The following is a 19,621-nucleotide window of genomic DNA, read 5'->3' on the forward strand; positions in this document are numbered from 1 at the left end:
GGAAGGAGAGTGTGAGTATCTTTGCATTTAGCAATCAAGAATTCCAGAAACTTTATGATATATAGTTTACAAAACAAAACTGTTCACATGGAAAATGGTGAAGTCCTACATCAGGCATTCTTGGTGTGTGCACTACCTGTGACAACACTTCCCCTTGTGTTGGGTTATAGCAGCAATATATTGTAATACCAGTGTGATGCACTACTCACAACATTGGAAATTACACTCCTGGAAATTGAAATAAGAACACCGTGAATTCATTGTCCCAGGAAGGGGAAACTTTATTGACACATTCCTGGGCTCAGATACATCACATGATCACACTGACAGAACCACAGGCACATAGACACAGGCAACAGATCATGCACAATGTCGGCACTAGTACAGTGTATATCCACCTTTCGCAGCAATGCAGGCTGCTATTCTCCCATGGAGACAATCGTAGAGATGCTGGATGTAGTCCTGTGGAACGGCTTGCCATGCCATTTCCACCTGGCGCCTCAGTTGGACCAGCGTTCGTGCTGGACGTGCAGACCGCGTGAGACGACTCTTCATCCAGTCCCAAACATGCTCAATGGGGGACAGATCCGGAGATCTTGCTGGCCAGGGTAGTTGACTTACACCTTCTAGAGCACGTTGGGTGGCACGGGATACATGCGGACGTGCATTGTCCTGTTGGAACAGCAAGTTCCCTTGCCGGTCTAGGAATGGTAGAACGATGGGTTCGATGACGGTTTGGATGTACCGTGCTCTGTTCAGTGTCCCCTCGACGATCACCAGTGGTGTACGGCCAGTGTAGGAGATCGCTCCCCACACCATGATGCCGGGTGTTGGCCCTGTGTGCCTCGGTCGTATGCAGTCCTGATTGTGGCGCTCACCTGCACGGTGCCAAACACGCATACGACCATCATTGGCACCAAGGCAGAAGCGACTCTCACCGCTGAAGACGACACGTCTCCATTCGTCCCTCCATTCACACCTGTCGCGACACCACTGGAGGCGGGCTGCACGATGTTGGGACGTGAGCGGAAGACGGCCTAACGGTGTGCAGGACCGTAGCCCAGCTTCATGGAGACGGTTGCGAATGGTCCTCGCCGATACCCCAGGAGCAACAGTGTCCCTAATTTGCTGGGAAGTGGCGGTGCGGTCCCCTACGGCACTGCGTAGGATCCTACGGTCTTGGCATGCATCCGTGCGTCGCTGCGGTCCGGTCCCAGGTCGACGGGCACGTGCACCTTCCGCTGACCACTGGCGACAACATCGATGTACTGTGGAGACCTCACGCCCCACGTGTTGAGCAATTCGGCGGTACGTCCACCCGGCCTACTGCATGCCCACTATACGCCCTCGCTCAAAGTCCGTCAACTGCACATACGGTTCACGTCCACGCTGTCGCGGCATGCTACCAGTGTTAAAGACTGCGATGGAGCTCCGTATGCCACGGCAAACTGGCTGACACTGACGGCGGCGGTGCACAAATGCTGCGCAGCTAGCGCCATTCGACGGTCAACACCGCGGTTCCTGGTGTGTCCGCTGTGCCGTGCGTGTGATCATTGCTTGTACAGCCCTCTCGCAGTGTCCGGAGCAAGTATGGTGGGTCTGACACACCGGTGTCAATGTGTTTTTTTTTTCCATTTCCAGGAGTGTATTTCCAAGTAAATGTTATACACAGAAGTATAGGATCTAGATCTACATCTGCATCTACATGGATATTATGCAAATCACATTTAAGTGCCTGGCAGAGGGTTCATCAAACCACATTCACAGTTCTCTCTTATTCCGATCTAATATAGCACACGGGAAAAACGAACACCTTTACCTTTCCATGTGAGCTCTGATTTCCTGTACTTTATTATGGTGATGGTTTCTCCCTTTCTAGGTCAGCATCAACAAAATATTTTCGCATTTGGAGGAGAAAGTTGGTGATTGAAATTTCATGAAATGATTCTGCCGCAGCGAGAAACCCCTTTGTTTCTCCAGATGACTTTACTAGTTGATAAATAACAGTGTCATCTGCAAACAACCTAAGATGACTGCTCAGATTGTCTCCCAAATCATTTATATAGATAAGGAACAGCAAATCATTTCAATGACACACTCTCCCCTATTTCGCAGTAATACAAAACTTGCTGCCCTTCATTGAACTTCTTCGATGTACTCTGTTAATCCTGCCTGGTAAGAATCCCACACCATGCAGCAGTATTCTAAAAGAGTGGGGACAAGTGTAGTGTAGGCAGTCTCTTTAGCAGATCTGTTACGTTTTCTAAGTGTTCTACCAATAAAAAGCAGTCTTTGCTTAGCCTTACCCACAACATTTTCTTTGTGTTCCTCTAAATTTAAATTGTTCGTAACTGTAATTCCTAGGTATTTAGTTGGATTTATGGCCTTTAGATTTGACTGATTTATCGTGTAACGGAAGTTTAACAGATTCCTTTTAACATTCAAGTGGATGACCATACACTTTTCACTATTTAGTGTCAATTGCCAATTTTTGCATCATACAGATATCTTTTCTAAATTGTTTTGCAATTTATTTTGATCTTCAGATGACTTAACTAGTTGATAAATGACAGCGTCATCTGCAAACAACCTAAGATGACTGCTCAGATTGTCTCCCAAATTTTTTATATAGATAAGGAACAGCAAACACTACCTTAGGGAATGCCAGAAATCACTTCTATTTTACTCATTGATTTTCTGTCAGTTACTACAAACTGTGACCTCTGACACAAAATCATGAATCTAGTCATGTAACTGGGACGATATTCCATAAGCATGCAACTTCACTACAAGCCACTTGTATGGTACAGTATCAAAAGCCTTCCAGAAATCCAGAATCAATTTGAAATTTCTTGTCAATAGCCTTCTGCACTTCATGCGAGTAAAGAGCCGCCTGTGTTTCACAAGAACAATGTTTGCTAAATCCATGCTGACTGTGTGTCAATGACCATTTTTTCAAGGTAATTCATAATGTTCGAACACAGTATATGTTCCAAAATCCTGCTGCATATTGACATTAATGATATGGGCCTGTAATTTAGTAGATTACTCCTATTATCTTTGTTGAACATTGGTGGGGTCTGTGAAACTTTCCAGTCTTTGTGTACGGATCTTTTGTTGAGAGAATGGCTGTATATGATTGTTAAAATGGGGCTATTGTAGCAGCATACTCTGAAAGGAACCTAACTAGCAGACAATCTGGACCAGAAGACTTGGCCTTTGTGAAGTGATTTAAGTTGCTTCACTATACTGAGGATATTTACTTCCACTTTGTTCATGTTGGCAGGTGTTCTTGATTCAAATTCTGGATTATTTACTTCATCTTCTTTGGTGAAGGGATTTCAGAAGGCTTTGTTTAGTAACTCTGCTTTGGCAGCACTGTCTTCAGTAGTATCTCCATTGCTATCATGCAGAGAAAATATTTAGTGTCTCTTGCCACTAGCATACTTCACATATGACCAGAGTGCTGGTCTCTTTGGATTTTCTGCCAGGTTTAAAGATAACGCTTCATTGTGGAAACTATCATAAGCATCTCATATTGAAGTCTATGCTAAATTTTGAGCTCTGTAAAAGATTGCCAATGTTGGAGATTTTGCTTCTGTTTAATTTTGGCATATTTCTTTCGTTGTTTCTGCAACAGTGTTTTGACCTGTTTTGTGTACCAAGGAGGATCAGCTCCATCGTTTGTTAATTTATTTGGTATAAATCTCTCAGTTGCTGCCGATACTGTTTCTTTGAATTCAAGCCACATTTGGTCTACACTTACATTGTTAATTTGGAAGGAGTGGAGATTGTCTCTCAGGGAGGCCTCAAGTGAATTTTTATCTGCTTTTTTGAACAGGTCTTTAAGTGGCAATTACCCATAAGAAATTTTATGCCTATACACTAAAAGGCCATTTTATTTCCCAAATGAAATGTAGTTTTTCTTGCATAACTGGCACCTACTTCCTCACCTTAAATATTTAGATCCTTGTCTACATGTTCTTCAAACAGTTGTAGTTGTGTACATATTAACTTTTCATAATTTTTGTTACTGAACTTTTTTGCTCACTGACTTGGTCATTTGCTGCTCCACTCAAAGAATTTTTTAAAAAAGTGTATATCATTTTGTTTACTGTGTTACATTCATAACCTTTTAGAAAATATTTTTCTGTCCATTCTTAGTGAAATATTCAGTGTCAGTTACTGTTTTACTTAGTTATCCCCACAATTTCAGGCAAATATGATGGTCAACAAGAATTGAATGAACTGTGTAGAGTACATGAATCTTTGAAAGTAAAGTATTCATCTACGCTGTTTGATTCACGCAGTGTACTACTTGGCCTACCTGCTTGTAATAGCTATGCAATTGATGCATCTGGCAGTACTGGAGATGAAAATATCCTTCGTACTCCTTCTAACTTCAAGACAAGAGCCCTTTTTTATCGCGATAGTGAATCTTGTGAAGGTATTGAGACTCAGGTAAGCTTATATTTGGTGTGGCTCATACATTTACAAAGATTTTATATTATGTGAAGTAATGTATGAATTAAAAAAGTAAAAAAGTTAGGAAAGAACAGACTCACAAATGTTAAAAAGCATTACATTTAGGAACCAATAACAAAATTTGGAAGAAAATGATGCCATGACAAGGTCTTAAGTAGTCAGTTTGTTTTTAACCTCTCACATAGGATACCTTGTATTCATATTTATTATTAATCTCTTATTAACATGGAATGTGTTTCTTAGTGCATCGAGCCTTTACCTTTTTCTGATGGTTTATTTTATTTTATTTTTTTTTTATAGTGTCCGGGCTAAGAAATATTGTTCTCAGTTGAGATTCATGTGAATGTTTTTTAGAGCTGCTAACTTTGAAAATACTTTCCTCATTTGAGATTCATACATCTCCATATCAAAAGCTAGTTTCTCTGGTGATGCTCATTTCACTCCGTGTAAGGCTCACCAATAAACATGAATACCTACATGAATGAATTTTGTTACTCTTTGATGGATTAATTGCAAGATAGAACATTTGTTCACCTTGCGACTCTACTTGTTCTTCTATTGCCATGGGAATCAATTGCAGTCAAGCTGCAGCTCAAAAAATGTTCTCTTTTGTGCTTCTGCCATTCTAACCTTTTTTTTCCTTCCATATTTTGTGAGACTAATTTCCATCAAGCAGAATGTTGGTCAGTGAGCTATTGCTGATGAGCCTCCATAATAGTTTTAATGATGCACCTTATTGTTAATATAGTTTTAATGATGTATTTATATAATAATTACTCTAAATTTTATTTTATTATTTTTCTTAGGTCTCAGAGTTTCTGTCATCACTCTTTTGGGTATTGGAATCCAAGCGTCTGGAGCGAAGTCGTGAAAAAATTGATCGGGTGTCTCTTCTGTTGGCTCCCTTTGAAAAAAAAGATTTTGTAGGCTTGGACCTAGAATCACGAAGTAGCCGTAAGCGATGTGTTGGCAGGATGACAAAGCACCTTGGAGACTTGTCACTTCAAGCAGGAATGCTAGGAGATGCTCTTAGCTACTACAGTTCTGCTGCTGACATTTTGCGCTCAGTAAATGATTGGTTATGGCTGGCTGGAGCTTTTGAAGGCTTGTGTGCTGCATCCGTGGTTGTACTATATCCTGATTTATCACGAAGTGTTCCATTACAACGAAATGCATCACTACAAGAGGGCAGCCCTGGCAAACAAAGGTATGAACTGGTATATATTTAATACTACTGAATATAATTTTTCATTTATTGCTATCATTTTAATCTCTTGATTTTCCAATAGTCCAGTTAATAAGTAACAGTTATATTCGAATAAAGCTAGCTGCAGTTTCTACACTCCAGTTGTACCTGTGTGTGAAATTGCAGACAGGCACCTTAGTTCACCAATGCGGCTTTTTGTGTGTGTGTGTGTGTGTGTGTGTGTGTGTGTGTGTGTGTGTGTGTGTGTGTGTGTGTGTGTGTGTTTTACTATCTTCTTTTGCTGTTCCTTGTGGGTCTCATTTTACTTTGTATTGCACCATACCCCTCATAGATACTTAAAATTCACTCTTGCTTCAGTTTTTGTATTTCCTATTCATCATATATTTATTTATTTGAATTTCACTGATATGGTCCTCTTACTGCTAGTGATTGTTAATAAAACTGAAGATGAGTATTCAGTTCAGTTTAATTTTTATTTAGTTCTGCAGGACTGTAATAATTGTGGTGACCAATTCAAATACACCTACACAGGTCGGAATATGGCTACCCCTGATCATTTGCAATGACAACTAAAAATATGCCCATTTGATGTAAGGCTGTTTTCCAGTATACACTTTTTTCCTCTAGGGTAGCTGCCATTGACTATATCCTGATTTATCATGAAGTGTTCCACTACAATATATTGTGACTTTTTGCAAGGGGCTGAGTGTGAGGGTACTGTCAGGTCTAGGTCTTCTAGCAATATCTTCCTCAATACATGTACATAAGAAAACAAATAATTTAGAATATGAAGTATACACAACACTATGGACATACATGGTTGTAAATGTTGAAACTTTATTACTAAAGTTGACGCCACCTACCCAATCAGGACAGTAATAAGCTAAGTACTAATTAAAACATTTATTTTTGTATTTTGTCAGTGCAGTGCTGTGTGAACACTTGGACCTTTTTTTTTTTTACTTTTAGCTTTGATAATTTACGAACACATGTACAAAAAATGGATTGAGATCAGAACAATGAAATAAATATGCCGAACCTACCAGCTTCAACAAGTGACTTTAAACAGGACGTAGCTGATAGAGACATGTTTCAAGATGTATTGGACAATAGTCTACCAAAACAGTTAAATGACATCAGATTTTCAGACAGTAGCATGTTAGATTCTAGTCCAGACCATGTGAAACAACTACAGTCACATGTAAGAAAGACAATGCTGAGTGAAAAACCCAAACAGTTAAGTTTACAAGACATTTTTACTGCACTAATGTCGTCAATGAAAAAAAAATGAAAAACTTGAAAAAAATTAAATATGAAGTGATAGATGTAAGTTCTCTGTGTATAGAAACAGTTTTTGAAGTCTCAGAAATAATGATACCAAGTCAAGAACTAATAGCTATATCAGTGTACCACTCTTGTTAGCAATAACACAGAATTGTTCATAGAAAAATCTCAAATGAAAATGCTCTTAAAATACAAAAATTGCAGAGTTCTGATATTTTGATATTTAGTGATATTAATGTAGATATTAGGTATAAGACCAAACTTGTGAAGCATGTATTAGACCTATTAAGATCATTAAACTTCTAATGTCTAAATGACAAACCCACTAGGCTCAGTCCTGCTTAGGTAATATAATATGCAACTTTCAGCCAAATAAAACTGAATTTGTTACTGTAAACCTCAGGATATCAGATCATGTAGATCAAGCTTAGTCACTCCCTAAACAATAAAACAGACAGTCCTTTGACTGAACTGGGAAGAGTAATTAGGCCAGTCAGTGAACATAAATTGAATCAGTAAAAAACCAATCTTTAGTTTAATGGCCTCTTTTGTTATGCACAATTGGATGACCATTAATTGTAATAAATTTTCATGGGTAAAAAAAATTATTGGCTGGGTCTAGTGGTAGTATTAAAGAAAAAAATACTCATCTTGTTTTTTGTTGATCTCCTTCAATCCATTGCTTGAATTTCTTCTGTCTGGAACTCAGATTCTCTTGTAGGTGTTGACTTCGTGAGTAATGTAGATGACAAACTGATCTGTATGTAATTTTCGTACTTAATAATCCTAGATGCCTTGCTGCCATCAATTACAATATTCACTCAGCGAAATACATTCCATTTGTACACAACTCGAATTTACAATTTGTTCAATAACTGAACACAACAGAAAAACTTTACATCCATCCGTCCCTCCTTCCTTCCTTCCTTCCAGAAAAACACAACACAACTTGCACACAGTTAACGTCATTCCAAAGTACATCGGTAAAGATATAGTCATACTAAGATCGAAATGTAGAACATTAAATCGAAAATAATTTACAGAAAATGAAATACACTCAGAAAAAAATCAGACTTTTGTTAGATGTAATTTTGCTGTTGAATTTTGTACAAATAGTAATTAGCAATATTGAGGAAAAGAATACTTATACTATGACAAAAAACTCTAAAGAAAATATTAATGCATTAGGGGTAACAAGATAAAAACTACAACTCAACAATAGGTAATTTTAACTTGAATGCAGAAAGTAATAAGATAAATGACTTGTTATCTGATACACTTAACATCCTAAAGTTAATCAATCTTTGAAAAGTTAATACTATTTTGAAAACAATCTTTTCTGCTACTTTCATCATAACTGTAAAATACAATACCTTTTGCAATATTGTAGGATTAAGATACCAATTTCACTACCAAAAAATGCGATTCCATATCTCAGAAGCAAGTCCTCTGTGCCTTTTTGGCACTACCATTGCTTTCAATACCATTTTACATTGTTAATAGTTCATGAAATACTGTGTGCAGCAGAGACACTACTAAAATGTCAAAGCATTTGATAAAGTTCTATGTGCTAAGCACTGCTCAGTTCCAGGATACTGGTGTGTGTGTGTGTGTGTGTGTGTGTGTGTGTGTGTGTGTGTGTAGTAGTAGTTCAAATATAAGTCTGGTATGCTAACATGACACAACTACAATTGGGGATACCACATGGTAAAATATCTCACATAACTAAAAGTTCTTTATGAAAATTTTAACTTAAAGTCCAGTTGAGGATACCATGTAGTATGTTTAAACACACAGCTAAGTTCACTATCAATGTGGCTCAACTCATAGTTGAGGATACTATACATAAAGAAAGAAATCTACTGCCACTAACCAGAATCATCAACCAAATGCTACACCAAGGAATCTCCCAGACTTCCTAAAAATTACTATTGTAAAACTTATCCAGAAGAAAGGTGATAAGGCATCTCATAATAAATGTTGTCCCATGTCACTCATGCGAATCATATCAAAAATTATAGAATATTGTGTGCACAAACAGATGAACCAGCATACTGAGCAAAATAATCTATGTAGCTCCTCACAATACAGGATTTGTATAAAAACTAATGAGAGCTTGTAAATCAAAATTTATCGTAGATATCGCTACAACCACTTAGTACGCTTCCGTGTATGACCCTCGAGAGTCAACAACCTGCTGCATGCAAGATTTCCATGCTTCAGACACTGCAGTGAACGCTGAGTCTGGGATTGCCTTCAAAGCCCTTGTCGTGGTGGCTTGGACCTCCTGCAGGGTCCCATGACGGTGTCCTTTCAGGGACATTTTTAGTTTGGAGAATAAAAAAAATGTATGTCGTGGCCACATCGGAACTGTAGGGGAGCTAGGGAAACATTGGAATCCCTTTCTTGGCAAGGTAGCTGGCCACCATGAAGCATGTGTGACTCGGCGCATTGTCATGATGCGGCTTCCAATTGTCAGTGATGGCTGGCCTCACACGATGGACCCTGGCCTTCAGTCTCTTGACCACTTCATAGTAAAAAGCACCGTTGACAGTTTGGCCTTGGAGCACAAACTCATGATGAACCACACCCCTGACGTCAAAAAACACAATCAGCATGGCTTTCACCTTCAACTTGCTCATGCGAGCCTTTGTTGGACTTGAGGATGCTGTGGTGTTCCATTTGGCACTCATGCACTTTGTCTCTGGGTTGTAGTGAAACATCAAGGTTTTGTATCCAGTGATAACATTATCTAAACATTCCAGCTCAGCCATCTTCAAGGCTCTGAAGGTCGTCTTGGCAGGTGTCCACACGTGCTTGCTTTTGAACGTCTGACAATCTTTGGCACGATCTTGGCGCATATCTTCCTCATCAACAATTCTTTGGTGATGATGTTGTGCACTGTCATTTTATCAAGTCTGAGGTCATCTGCTATCATCCTGACACTCATCTGACAGGTGGTGTTCAATAAAACGTTCTCACAGTTGACGTTTTTGTCAGTATTGCTGGTTGACGGGCATCCAGATCGGTCCCCGCCCACAACGCTGTCCCCGCCCACTTCAAAGCTCTTCACCAAACTGAAAATGTGGGCTTTTGACGGGCAATCATCGCCATAGGATTGCCTGTACATATCCAGTGTTTTCGTACCCGACTTTTCTAGTTTTGCACAAAACTTGATGGTGTAACATTGCTCGATCATGTGCTGCATGTGTTTTCGTACCCGACTTTTCTAGTTTTGCACAAAACTTGACGGTGTAACATTGCTCGATCATGTGCTGCATGTTGTGCCACGACCAACGACTTTGCAACGTGTCCACTAAACAAGCGATGCTGCCAAGACAAGTTTTCAGCCAGACACCCCCCACCACCAATCCACCCCCGGGCGAGTGCACGCTGTGAAGTACAGTCGTGTCAACAAAAAATAGTCTCATTACTTTTTATACAAACCTTGTCTGGTTCCAGATCTTATCTTTCCACTGTCAAAACAGTTGAGACTATCAACACAAAAATGTATGAGGGTTGGAACTTTAACAGTGGCAACTATTTATTTTCAGCTTGTGCAAAATAGATTTGTGTTTCAAAGTTTTACTGACCTTCAAAGTAGTCACCAATATTGTGTATAATCTGTTGATAGCAATGTGGAAGTCGTAGGATACTCATAGAGCAGTGCCAGTTGTGTTGACAGTTCGAGTGGCGCGGTCTATTGCCCGACTAATTTGCAGCAGTTCTGAAGTGAATGCTGTGAAGTGTTTCCTTCAGTTTAGAAATAGAGTTTAACTCACGAGGGCTTAAGTCAGGGGAGTGCATTAGGTGGTATAGCACTTGGCAGCCTCATCAGTCAAACAAGCAGTTTGCTCTGTACAAGTTTGAGCATTGTCCTGCAAAATGATTGTCAGCTCCTGCAGAAACTGAAGTGTCATCACTTCTGTCTCTATGCTGTTCATTTTTGGAACACAACCTACAGCAACACCCCCACACCCCCACCCCCCCTCCCTCCCACCCCCCTCCCCCCACCCCCCAACAATTGGGGACGCCCATCCCTACTTCTAAGCCAGAGAAGTGTAAGTCTTCTTCGGCTTCTCTTGCTAGGAAGGGGTCCCTTGGGTCACTCCCTTCCCAGGTTTCTGCTAGTGGAAAAGGAAAAGAAGACACCTGCCAGTGGCTGAAGAGCTCAAAAGCAGCTGCTCGTAGGGCTTCACGCTCATCCTCAGTCATGGAGACTGAGCCAGTAAAGTCCTCTCAACCAGGGAAACCCAAGGAGCAGTGAGAGAAATCCAAAAAGAAGACCCCTAAGACCAAGGAAATTGCAGTGGCACCCACACCACTGCTACCTACAAGCTGTGTGTCTGAGGATGGGGTGGAGATTCTGGCGTCTGCTGAGGACCTACATCTCGCCAGACCCTAAGATACAATGGATATAGACTGCTCAGGCAAAAAGTCGGTGGCCACAGGTGACTCTGAGGCGTAAACTGCCTCATTGAATGTTCCATGCCTTCCCAGTCTCACAATGACGTCATCCACCAGTGGAATTGCGGCAGTTTTTTCCACCACCTGGCTGTGCTACAACAACTGTTAAGCTTTACACCTGCTATCTGCATTGCCCTCCAGAAAACCTGGTTCCCGGCAATGCAGACCCCTGCCCTCGGTGGCTATAAGGGATATTGCAGGAACCATAGCAACTATAATTGAGTGTCAGGTGGACTTTGCATTTATGTCCTAAACTCAGACTGTAGTGAACCTGTGCCCTTTTCAAACCCCTCTTGAAACTGTGGCTGTCAGAATAAGAATGGTGCAGGAAATTTTCTGCAATGTATGTGTTCCTCCAGATGGTGCAGTACCCCTGAATGTATTAACTGCACTGATTGATAAACTCCCTAAACCGTTCATACTTTTGGGAGATTTTAATGCCCAATAACCCCTTGTGGAGTGGCACCATCCTTACTGGTCAAGGTAGAGAGGTTGAAACTTTACTGTCTCAGTTTGACCTCTGCCTCTCAAATACTGGGGCCGCTACACATGTCAGTGTGGCTCGTGGTACCTACTCAGCCATTGATTTACCAATTTGCAGCCCAGGACTTCTCCCATCTATCCACTGGAGAGCACATGACGACCTGTGTGATAGTGACCACTTCCTCATATTCCTACCACTGCCCCAGCACGAGGCCCATAGACATCTGCCCAGATGGCCTTTAAACAAGGCGGACTGCGAAACTTTCACCTCTGCTGTCACCGTTGAATCTCCCCCACATGGTAACATCGATGTGGTGATTGAGCAGGTGACTACAACAATTGTTTCTGGGCAGAAAATGCAATCCCTTGCTCTTTTGGGTGCCCAAGGCATAAGGCAGTCCCTTGGTCGCCGGAAGTCGCTGAAGCAATTAAGGAGCATTGGGGAACTTTACAGCGGCTTAAGCGGCACCCTTTCGTGGAGCACCTTGTGGCCTTTAAATGACTCCGTACTCACGTTCACCAACTTATCAAACAACGGAAGCAGGAGTGTTGGGAGAGATACGTCTCAACAATTGGGTGCCATAAGTCATCTTCCCAACTCTGGGCATAGATCAAACATGTTTTTGGATACCAGACCGCAACAGGTGTTCCCGGTGTTACCATAAATGGCGTGTTATCTACTGACACATATGCGATTGCTGAGCAGTTAGCTGAGCACTTTGCTTGAACCTCTGAATCGGAGAATTACCCCCAGCCTTTCGCACTCTCAAACAACAGCTGGAAGGGAACGTCCTCTCATTCACTACATGGGACAGTGAATCCTATGACACCCCATTTACAGAGTGGGTGCTGCTCCTCATTGCCCTTACACATTGCCCTGACACAGCTCCTGGGCCTGATCGGATTTACAGCCAGATGATTAAACATCTCTCATCTGACTAAAAGTGACATCTCCTCGTCATCTTCAACCGGATCTGGTGCGATGGTGTCTTTCCATTGCAATGGTGGTAGAACACCATTATTCCGGTGCTCAAACCTGCTAAGAACCCTCTTGATGTGGATAGCTATCGGCCCATCAGCCCCACCAATTTTCTTTGTAAACTGCTGGAATGTATGGTATGTCAGCGGTTGATTCATGTGGCCTACTGGCTCCATGTCAGGGCGGCTTCCGCCAGGGTCGCTCTACCACTGATAATTTTGTGCCCTCGAGTCTGCCATCCAAACAGCCTTTTCCTGACAGCAACGCCTAGTTGCCATCTTTTTTTACTTATGTAAAGCATACAACACGACCTGGCGACGACATATCCTTACCGCATTGTATGAGTGGGGTCTCTGGGGTTCACTCCTGATTTTTATCCAAAACTTCCTGTCACTCCGTACTTTCCGTGTCCAAGTTGGTACCTCCCATAGTTCCATCCATATCTAGGAGAATAGAGTTCCTCGGGGACTGTATTGAGTGTCTCTATTTTTAGTGGCCATTAACAGTCTAGCAGCACCTGTCAGGCCCTCCATCTCACCTTTTATGTTTGCAGATGACTTCCACATTTCGTACTGTTGCTCCAGTACTGGTGTTGCTGAGCATCGCCTACAGACAGCCATCCACAAGGCGCAGTCATGGGCTGTAGCCCACGGCTTCCAATTTTCAGCCGCAAAGTCATACTGTTCATCCAGAGTTAGAACTTTACCTTCATGATGATCCACTCACTATAGTAGAGATATATTGATTGTGGACTGGTTTTTGACGCTCGATTGACTTGGCTTCTTCATCTTCATCAGCTTAAGCAGAAGTGCTGGCAGCACCTCAATTCCCTCTGTTGCCTGAGCAATACCAATTGGGGGTGCAGATCGCTCTACGCTGCTTCGGCTCTACAGAGCCCTTGTCCAATCCCAAATTGACTGCGGGAGTGTGGTTTATGGTTCGGCAGCACCCTCAGCATTATAAATCCCTGTGCACCACTGCGGGGTTCGACTAGTGACAGGACCTTTTAGGACAAGACCAGTGACCAGTGTACTGGTGGAGGCTGGGGTCCCTCCATTGCAGATCAGACGTGCACAACTGCTGGCCAGTTATGCAGCACACATTCATTAGTTCTCCTGAACATCCGAATTACCGTCTACTTTTCCTGCCCATGGCAGTCCATTTCCCGCGTTGGTGATCCAGGTTGGAGCTAATGATTGTGGTTCACGTGCGGTCCCTTCTCTCTGAACTGGAATCCTACCCTTTACCACCTCTACTTGGGGTGCGTTCAAGTACGCCTCCATGGTGTACACCTCAGTTGCAGCTTCCTCGGGACCTTTCACATGGCCCTAAGGACCCGGTTAATTCTGCGGCTCTCCGCTGTCATTTCCTCTTGATTCTTGACATGTTCCGGGGCTCTGAAGTGGTTTACACCGACGGTTCGATGGCTGATGGTCGTGTTGGCTTTGCTTAAATTTACCGTGGCTATATTGAACAGCTTTCCTTACCCAACGGCTGCAGAGTATTCATTGAAGAGCTGGTGGCCATTTCTCGTGCACTTCCCCTGGTCATGTCGGAATCCCCGGAAATGAATTTGCTGACAGGCTGGCCAAACAAGCTACACCCAAACCACTTCTGGAGATTGGCATCCCCACAATTGACCTGCGTTCGTTATTATGCTTCAAGGTTTTTCAGCTTTGGGAGACGGAATGGCAAAATATCAGTACGTGCAACAAACTGCGAGCCATTAAGGGGACCACAAACGTGTGGAAGTCCTCGATGAGGGCCTCTCACATGGACTCCGTGGTTCTCAGTCGGCTCCTCACTGGCCATGCCTAGGCAACCCATGGCTACATCCTGCGCTGTGAAGACCCACCTCAGTGTTGGTGCGGCGCCCGGTTGACAGTGGCCCATATTCTTCTACTCTGTCCTCCTTTGGCTGCCCTGCGACTTCATCTTTGGTTGCCGGACTCATTATGATTGATTTTAGCAGACACCACTTCATCGGCTGGTTTGGTTTTACATTTCATCCGTGAGGGTGGGTTTTATCATTCGATCTGAGTTTTAGTGCATGTCCTTTGTCCCTCTGTGTCCTCCACCTTAGTGCTTTTAGGGTGGAGGTTTTAATGTGTTGCAGGGTGGCTGGCTTTTCCTTTTTATTTTCGTAGTTGGTCAGCCACTGTAATCTGCTTCATTGTTTTACTCTCTCCTAACTGTTTCTTGCATCTCCCTGTTGTTTTCTTGTCTTCTTTTGTTCCTTTTAGTGTTCGTTGCCTTTTCTTCCTTCTTCGCCCAAATGGCAGCTTACTAAGGCTACTGGCAGCTTTACTCCTCCCTGGTGACCTTCGAAGAATAAGATTTCCCAGTTGTGATGACCAGGTGGACTACATCACCAATGTTATCCTTACTGCTGCAGGATGTTCCATTCCTGGTACTTACTCTTTACCACTTTGTGTCCCCGTCCCTTGGTAGACTGGGGCATGCCACATTGCCATTCGAGCACGGAGACGTGCTCTCTGCGTTTTTAACCGTCATCCTACAGTGACAAACTGCCTTCATTATAAACAGATACATGCAAAGTGTCATCACCTTCTTTGGGATAGCAAACGAGCTAGCTGGATTTCATTCACTAGTTCATTTAACAGTTCCATCCCTTCCTCTGTCATGTGGGCCAACCTCTGATGGCTGTCTGGGACCAAGATCCATTCCCCTATTTCTGGCCTCACAGTAGCAGACGATGTTATCGTGGACCCTATTGCTATCTCCAACACCTTGGGCCTCCAAGTTATGGAAGTTTCTAGCTCTTCCTACTGTCACCCTGCCTTCCTCCATCAATAACGAGTGGAGGAGGCTTGGCCGATACCCTTCTCTTCTCCAAATCGTGAGCGCAACAATGCCGCCTTTACTATGAGGGAGCTCGATCATACTCACAATTCATCCCAATCCTCCTCCCCAGGGTCGGACGCCATCCATATTCAGATGTTGCAGCACCTTTCTTTTGCGGGCAAGCACTTTCTGCTTAACATGTACAACCTCATCTGGACAGAGGGCACATTTCCTGGACGCTAGCATGAAGCCACCATCGAACCCATACATAAGCCTGGTAAGGACAAACACCTTCCTTCTAGCTACTGCCCCATCTCTCTTGCCAGCTGCATTTGCAAGGTGATGGAACGCATGATTTATGCCTGGCTGGTATGGTGGCTCAAGTCTTGCAATTTACTGACGAATGCGGGAATTTTTTAGAATTTTGGGATTTTTTTTCCTTTTGTTTTTGTTTTAGTTTTCAGTTAATTTTTTGTAATTTTGACTGGTAAGAAATAATACTCTAACAAAGAATATTACTGCATCCTGCTACAGCAATACTGCAGCAATAAAACATGAACGAGAGGAAAAAACTAAAATAAAATTTAAGTTGCAAAGGAAATGCGCCATGTACACAACAAAACACAGTGCTCATAGAAGCATCGGCCAGTAGCAAAATGTGTCAAAATGCTTTAAGAAGACTACGCAACGCTTCATAACAACAAATTGCCTCTGATGACCATGACATCATAACTGTTTACATTAGATTCGTGTGAGCAGCTGCGGGCAGGCCCATGCCCATGTGCATGCGCAGTTGAGTCGCACATGTACCTTCTCCTGCTTCTGGCTACAAAGGTGTGGCTGTTAGCTGTATAAGCAAGCAGCAAGATGCTACCCAGAAAAATTTTACTGGCGCGCGCAAGTTGCCATATTCACTGGGAGCAAACCGGGGTATCTGCCCCAGGAGGCAATTTCAGTCAAGCATTAATCACCCTACAGAACAGTGAAGGTATTTTTGTCGATCTGCTAAAGAAATATGGCTATATTAATCTTTTCGGCTGAGGCAGTCAGTTTTCTTTGAAACAAATTGTTTAATTCCACACTATTGGCTATTTTCAACTGTTAGCTGCATTTCAAAAGAGCATGTTTTCAGCTTCTAGCACTTATGGCATTATGCCATAATAAAGAACCAAAAATGAGATAATACAGTACTGGTACTCCAAGAAAATTTACAACCGAATCTGGACATACGAAAGTGCTCTTTAAGCCGAATTATGCATTTTAGTATGGTTCATGAAATTCCTCTGATGTCTTGTTTCTTTTATGACATAATGTAAGATCTTTTAATGTTTTACATGTATGAACATACGGGCTTCGTGTGTCATCGTAGCTGCGCAAGCATGGTGACACCTGTTATCTGGCACTCTTTGGCAACTGTTGAAACGAACCTCTTTCTAACAAGTCGTGGGAAAGTATTGTGAATGATTGATTGAAAAGCATTACTTTCAAAAGTAAATTTCCTTTTACGCAAGATGAACTAAGTGCAAGAATGTGCGATGAATTTCACAAATAACAGAGCATTTGACTCTCATTTAAAAATCAACTATTTGAGGATGACCATTTAGAAAAATTTTCGAGCCCAGAAGATCAGACATTGATGTCGGTATTAAAAATTTTACTGGCACATTTGTGTGATGTATTTTAAAGTGTAACACATGCAAAAAAGATCAACATTATACGTGAAAGTTTAGCTTCTCTTGCAGCTTAACAGTCATCAAGACCAATATTATATGTGAAAGCTCTGCTTTTCTTGTAGCAACACTGTATATTAATTTACACCATTAACTTTTCCTATTTGTGTGTACGTGCTACTTAACAGTGATAATGCTATTGGCTGACTGCATCGCTTATCCTAAGCTCTGAATATCCCCTGTATCGGGTGGAGAGATCACGTGACATGAGGTATGACTGGCTTACAAAAGCGCACTGCAGTCTTGGTTTCAAAGCTTCGGAAAATAACACGTGGTGCTTCGGAAAATAGCCTGTGGTGCTTCGGAAAATAACACGTGGTGTTTGGTGGAATTTGAATTTATGCTTTTGGTAATATGAAAATAAGCATAGTACATTATCTTTTTTTCTGAGTTTCATTTTCTAAAGGGCTGAGAAATTCTACGCCGGTGTATAAAACCATAACCATTCAAAGGATTTATAAGTTTTACAGTTCTGAGGAAAACTATAATGTCACTTAACACGGAAAAGGTGTATTTTCACCAAGGAGAAAGTATGCTTTTAATTGGGAACTCCAGGAAAAATCTGGGAATTTGTTTTCCTTGTGTGCGTATACACCCTGAGTGTGGATTTCGAGTGTGGCATTTTATAGTAGACCATCTCGTTAATTTGTCCACCCATGTCATGAATGGTTTTCTGTGAAAATCCCAGACTGTGGCCGTGTTTTTTAATTTGGAGAAGGCCTATGACACATGCTGGAGAACTGGTATCCTCTGTACTCTTTACATGTGGAGCTTCCGTCGCCACCTGCCTTCCTTCCTTCAGGCTTTTATAAAAGATAGAGTTTTCTGGGTGCGTGTGGGTTCTGCCTTGTCGGACACCTTTATCCAGAAAAACGGTGTGCCTCAGGGTTCCGTCCTGAGTGCTGTCCTCTTTTTTTCTATCGCCATTAACCCTATCATGGCCTGTCTCCCACCGGGCATCTCTGGCTCCCTTTTCGTTGATGGTTTTGCCATCTATTAGAGTTTTCCATGGACCTGTCTCACTGAGCAGCATCTTCAGTGGTGTCTTGATGGTCTTTATTTTACTCCTGGAGCATCGACAATGGCTTTTGTTTTTCTACTTACAAAACTGTCTGTACGAATTTCTGGCAACACAAGTTTTTCTCCCACCATCTTTACATTTTGGACCTGTTGCCCTTCTGTTCATTGAAACTACAAAATTTCTGGGGCTCATTCTCGATAGGAAAATCTCTTGGTCCTCTCGTGTCTCTTACCTGGAGCCCGCTGTACGCGGTTCCTCAGTGTTCTAGGTGTCCTCAATGGTACTTACTGGGGTGCCGATCAAACCACCCTCCTCTGTTTGTACCAGTCCCTTGTCCGTTTGAAACTTGATTATGGGTGCTTTGTTGATGGGTCTGCATGCCCATCCCTCTTACGTCACCTCAACACTATCCACCATCATGCCATCCAGTCGGCCATGGGCCCCTTTTACACCAGCCCGGTTGGGAGTCTGTATGCTGAAGCTGCTGAACTACCACTGTCCTACTGCTGTGACTTTCTCCTCAGCAGGTATGCATGCTATTTGTCTGCCATGCATGGCCACCTGTCCTATGCCTCCTTCATTGATGATTCCTTTGATCATCAGTATGAGCTCGTCCTTTTCTCTGTTACCTCCTGGAATCCACTTTCGGCACTTGCTACAGCGGCTTAAGTTTGCACTGCCTGCACCTTTCTCAGTGGGTGTGAACCCTTTGCCACCTTGGCTTCATGAAGCGGCCCAAGTTAATCTTGGCCTTCATTTGCTTCCTAAGGACACTACTCCAGCCTCGGTCTATCGCCTTCAGTTTCACGAACTTCACATGGAACTTCGCCACAGTACCTTTGTATACACTGATGGCTCTCGGGCTGGCTGTAGGGTCAGGTGTACCTTCATTATTTGTACCCGTGTGTTTAGATATCGGCTTCCGGCACACTGCTCAGTATTTACAGCCGAGCTCTTCACCCTGTATCAGGCCACGGAGTACATCCAGCGACACAGACTTTTCAAATATGTCCTCTGCTCAGACTCACTCATCGACCTTAAAAGTCTGTGCACTGTACACCACTCATCCCTTAGTGCAGCGGGTCCGGGAAAACTGTCACTTGCTCACTCTTGGTGGAGTCACTGTGATGTTTATGTGGGTTCCTGGTCATGTCGGTCTG

The 19,621-nt window shown here is 42.6% G+C and overlaps 1 protein-coding gene across 3 annotated transcripts in view; it reads left to right on the forward strand.

The window, feature by feature from the left end:
* The window catches only part of LOC126457899 (protein brunelleschi), a 245,512-nt gene that overhangs the window by 52,657 nt on the left and 173,234 nt on the right, over positions 1–19,621 (forward strand). For all 3 annotated transcript variants that reach the window (XM_050094572.1, XM_050094573.1, XM_050094571.1), the window contains 2 exons: positions 4,217–4,461; positions 5,292–5,692. In XM_050094572.1, coding sequence (XP_049950529.1) covers positions 4,217–4,461; positions 5,292–5,692 — 646 coding nt within the window. The remainder of the gene's footprint in view (positions 1–4,216; positions 4,462–5,291; positions 5,693–19,621) is intronic.

This window comes from Schistocerca serialis, chromosome 2, assembly GCF_023864345.2.
Source record: "Schistocerca serialis cubense isolate TAMUIC-IGC-003099 chromosome 2, iqSchSeri2.2, whole genome shotgun sequence".
NCBI lineage: Eukaryota > Metazoa > Arthropoda > Insecta > Orthoptera > Acrididae > Schistocerca > Schistocerca serialis.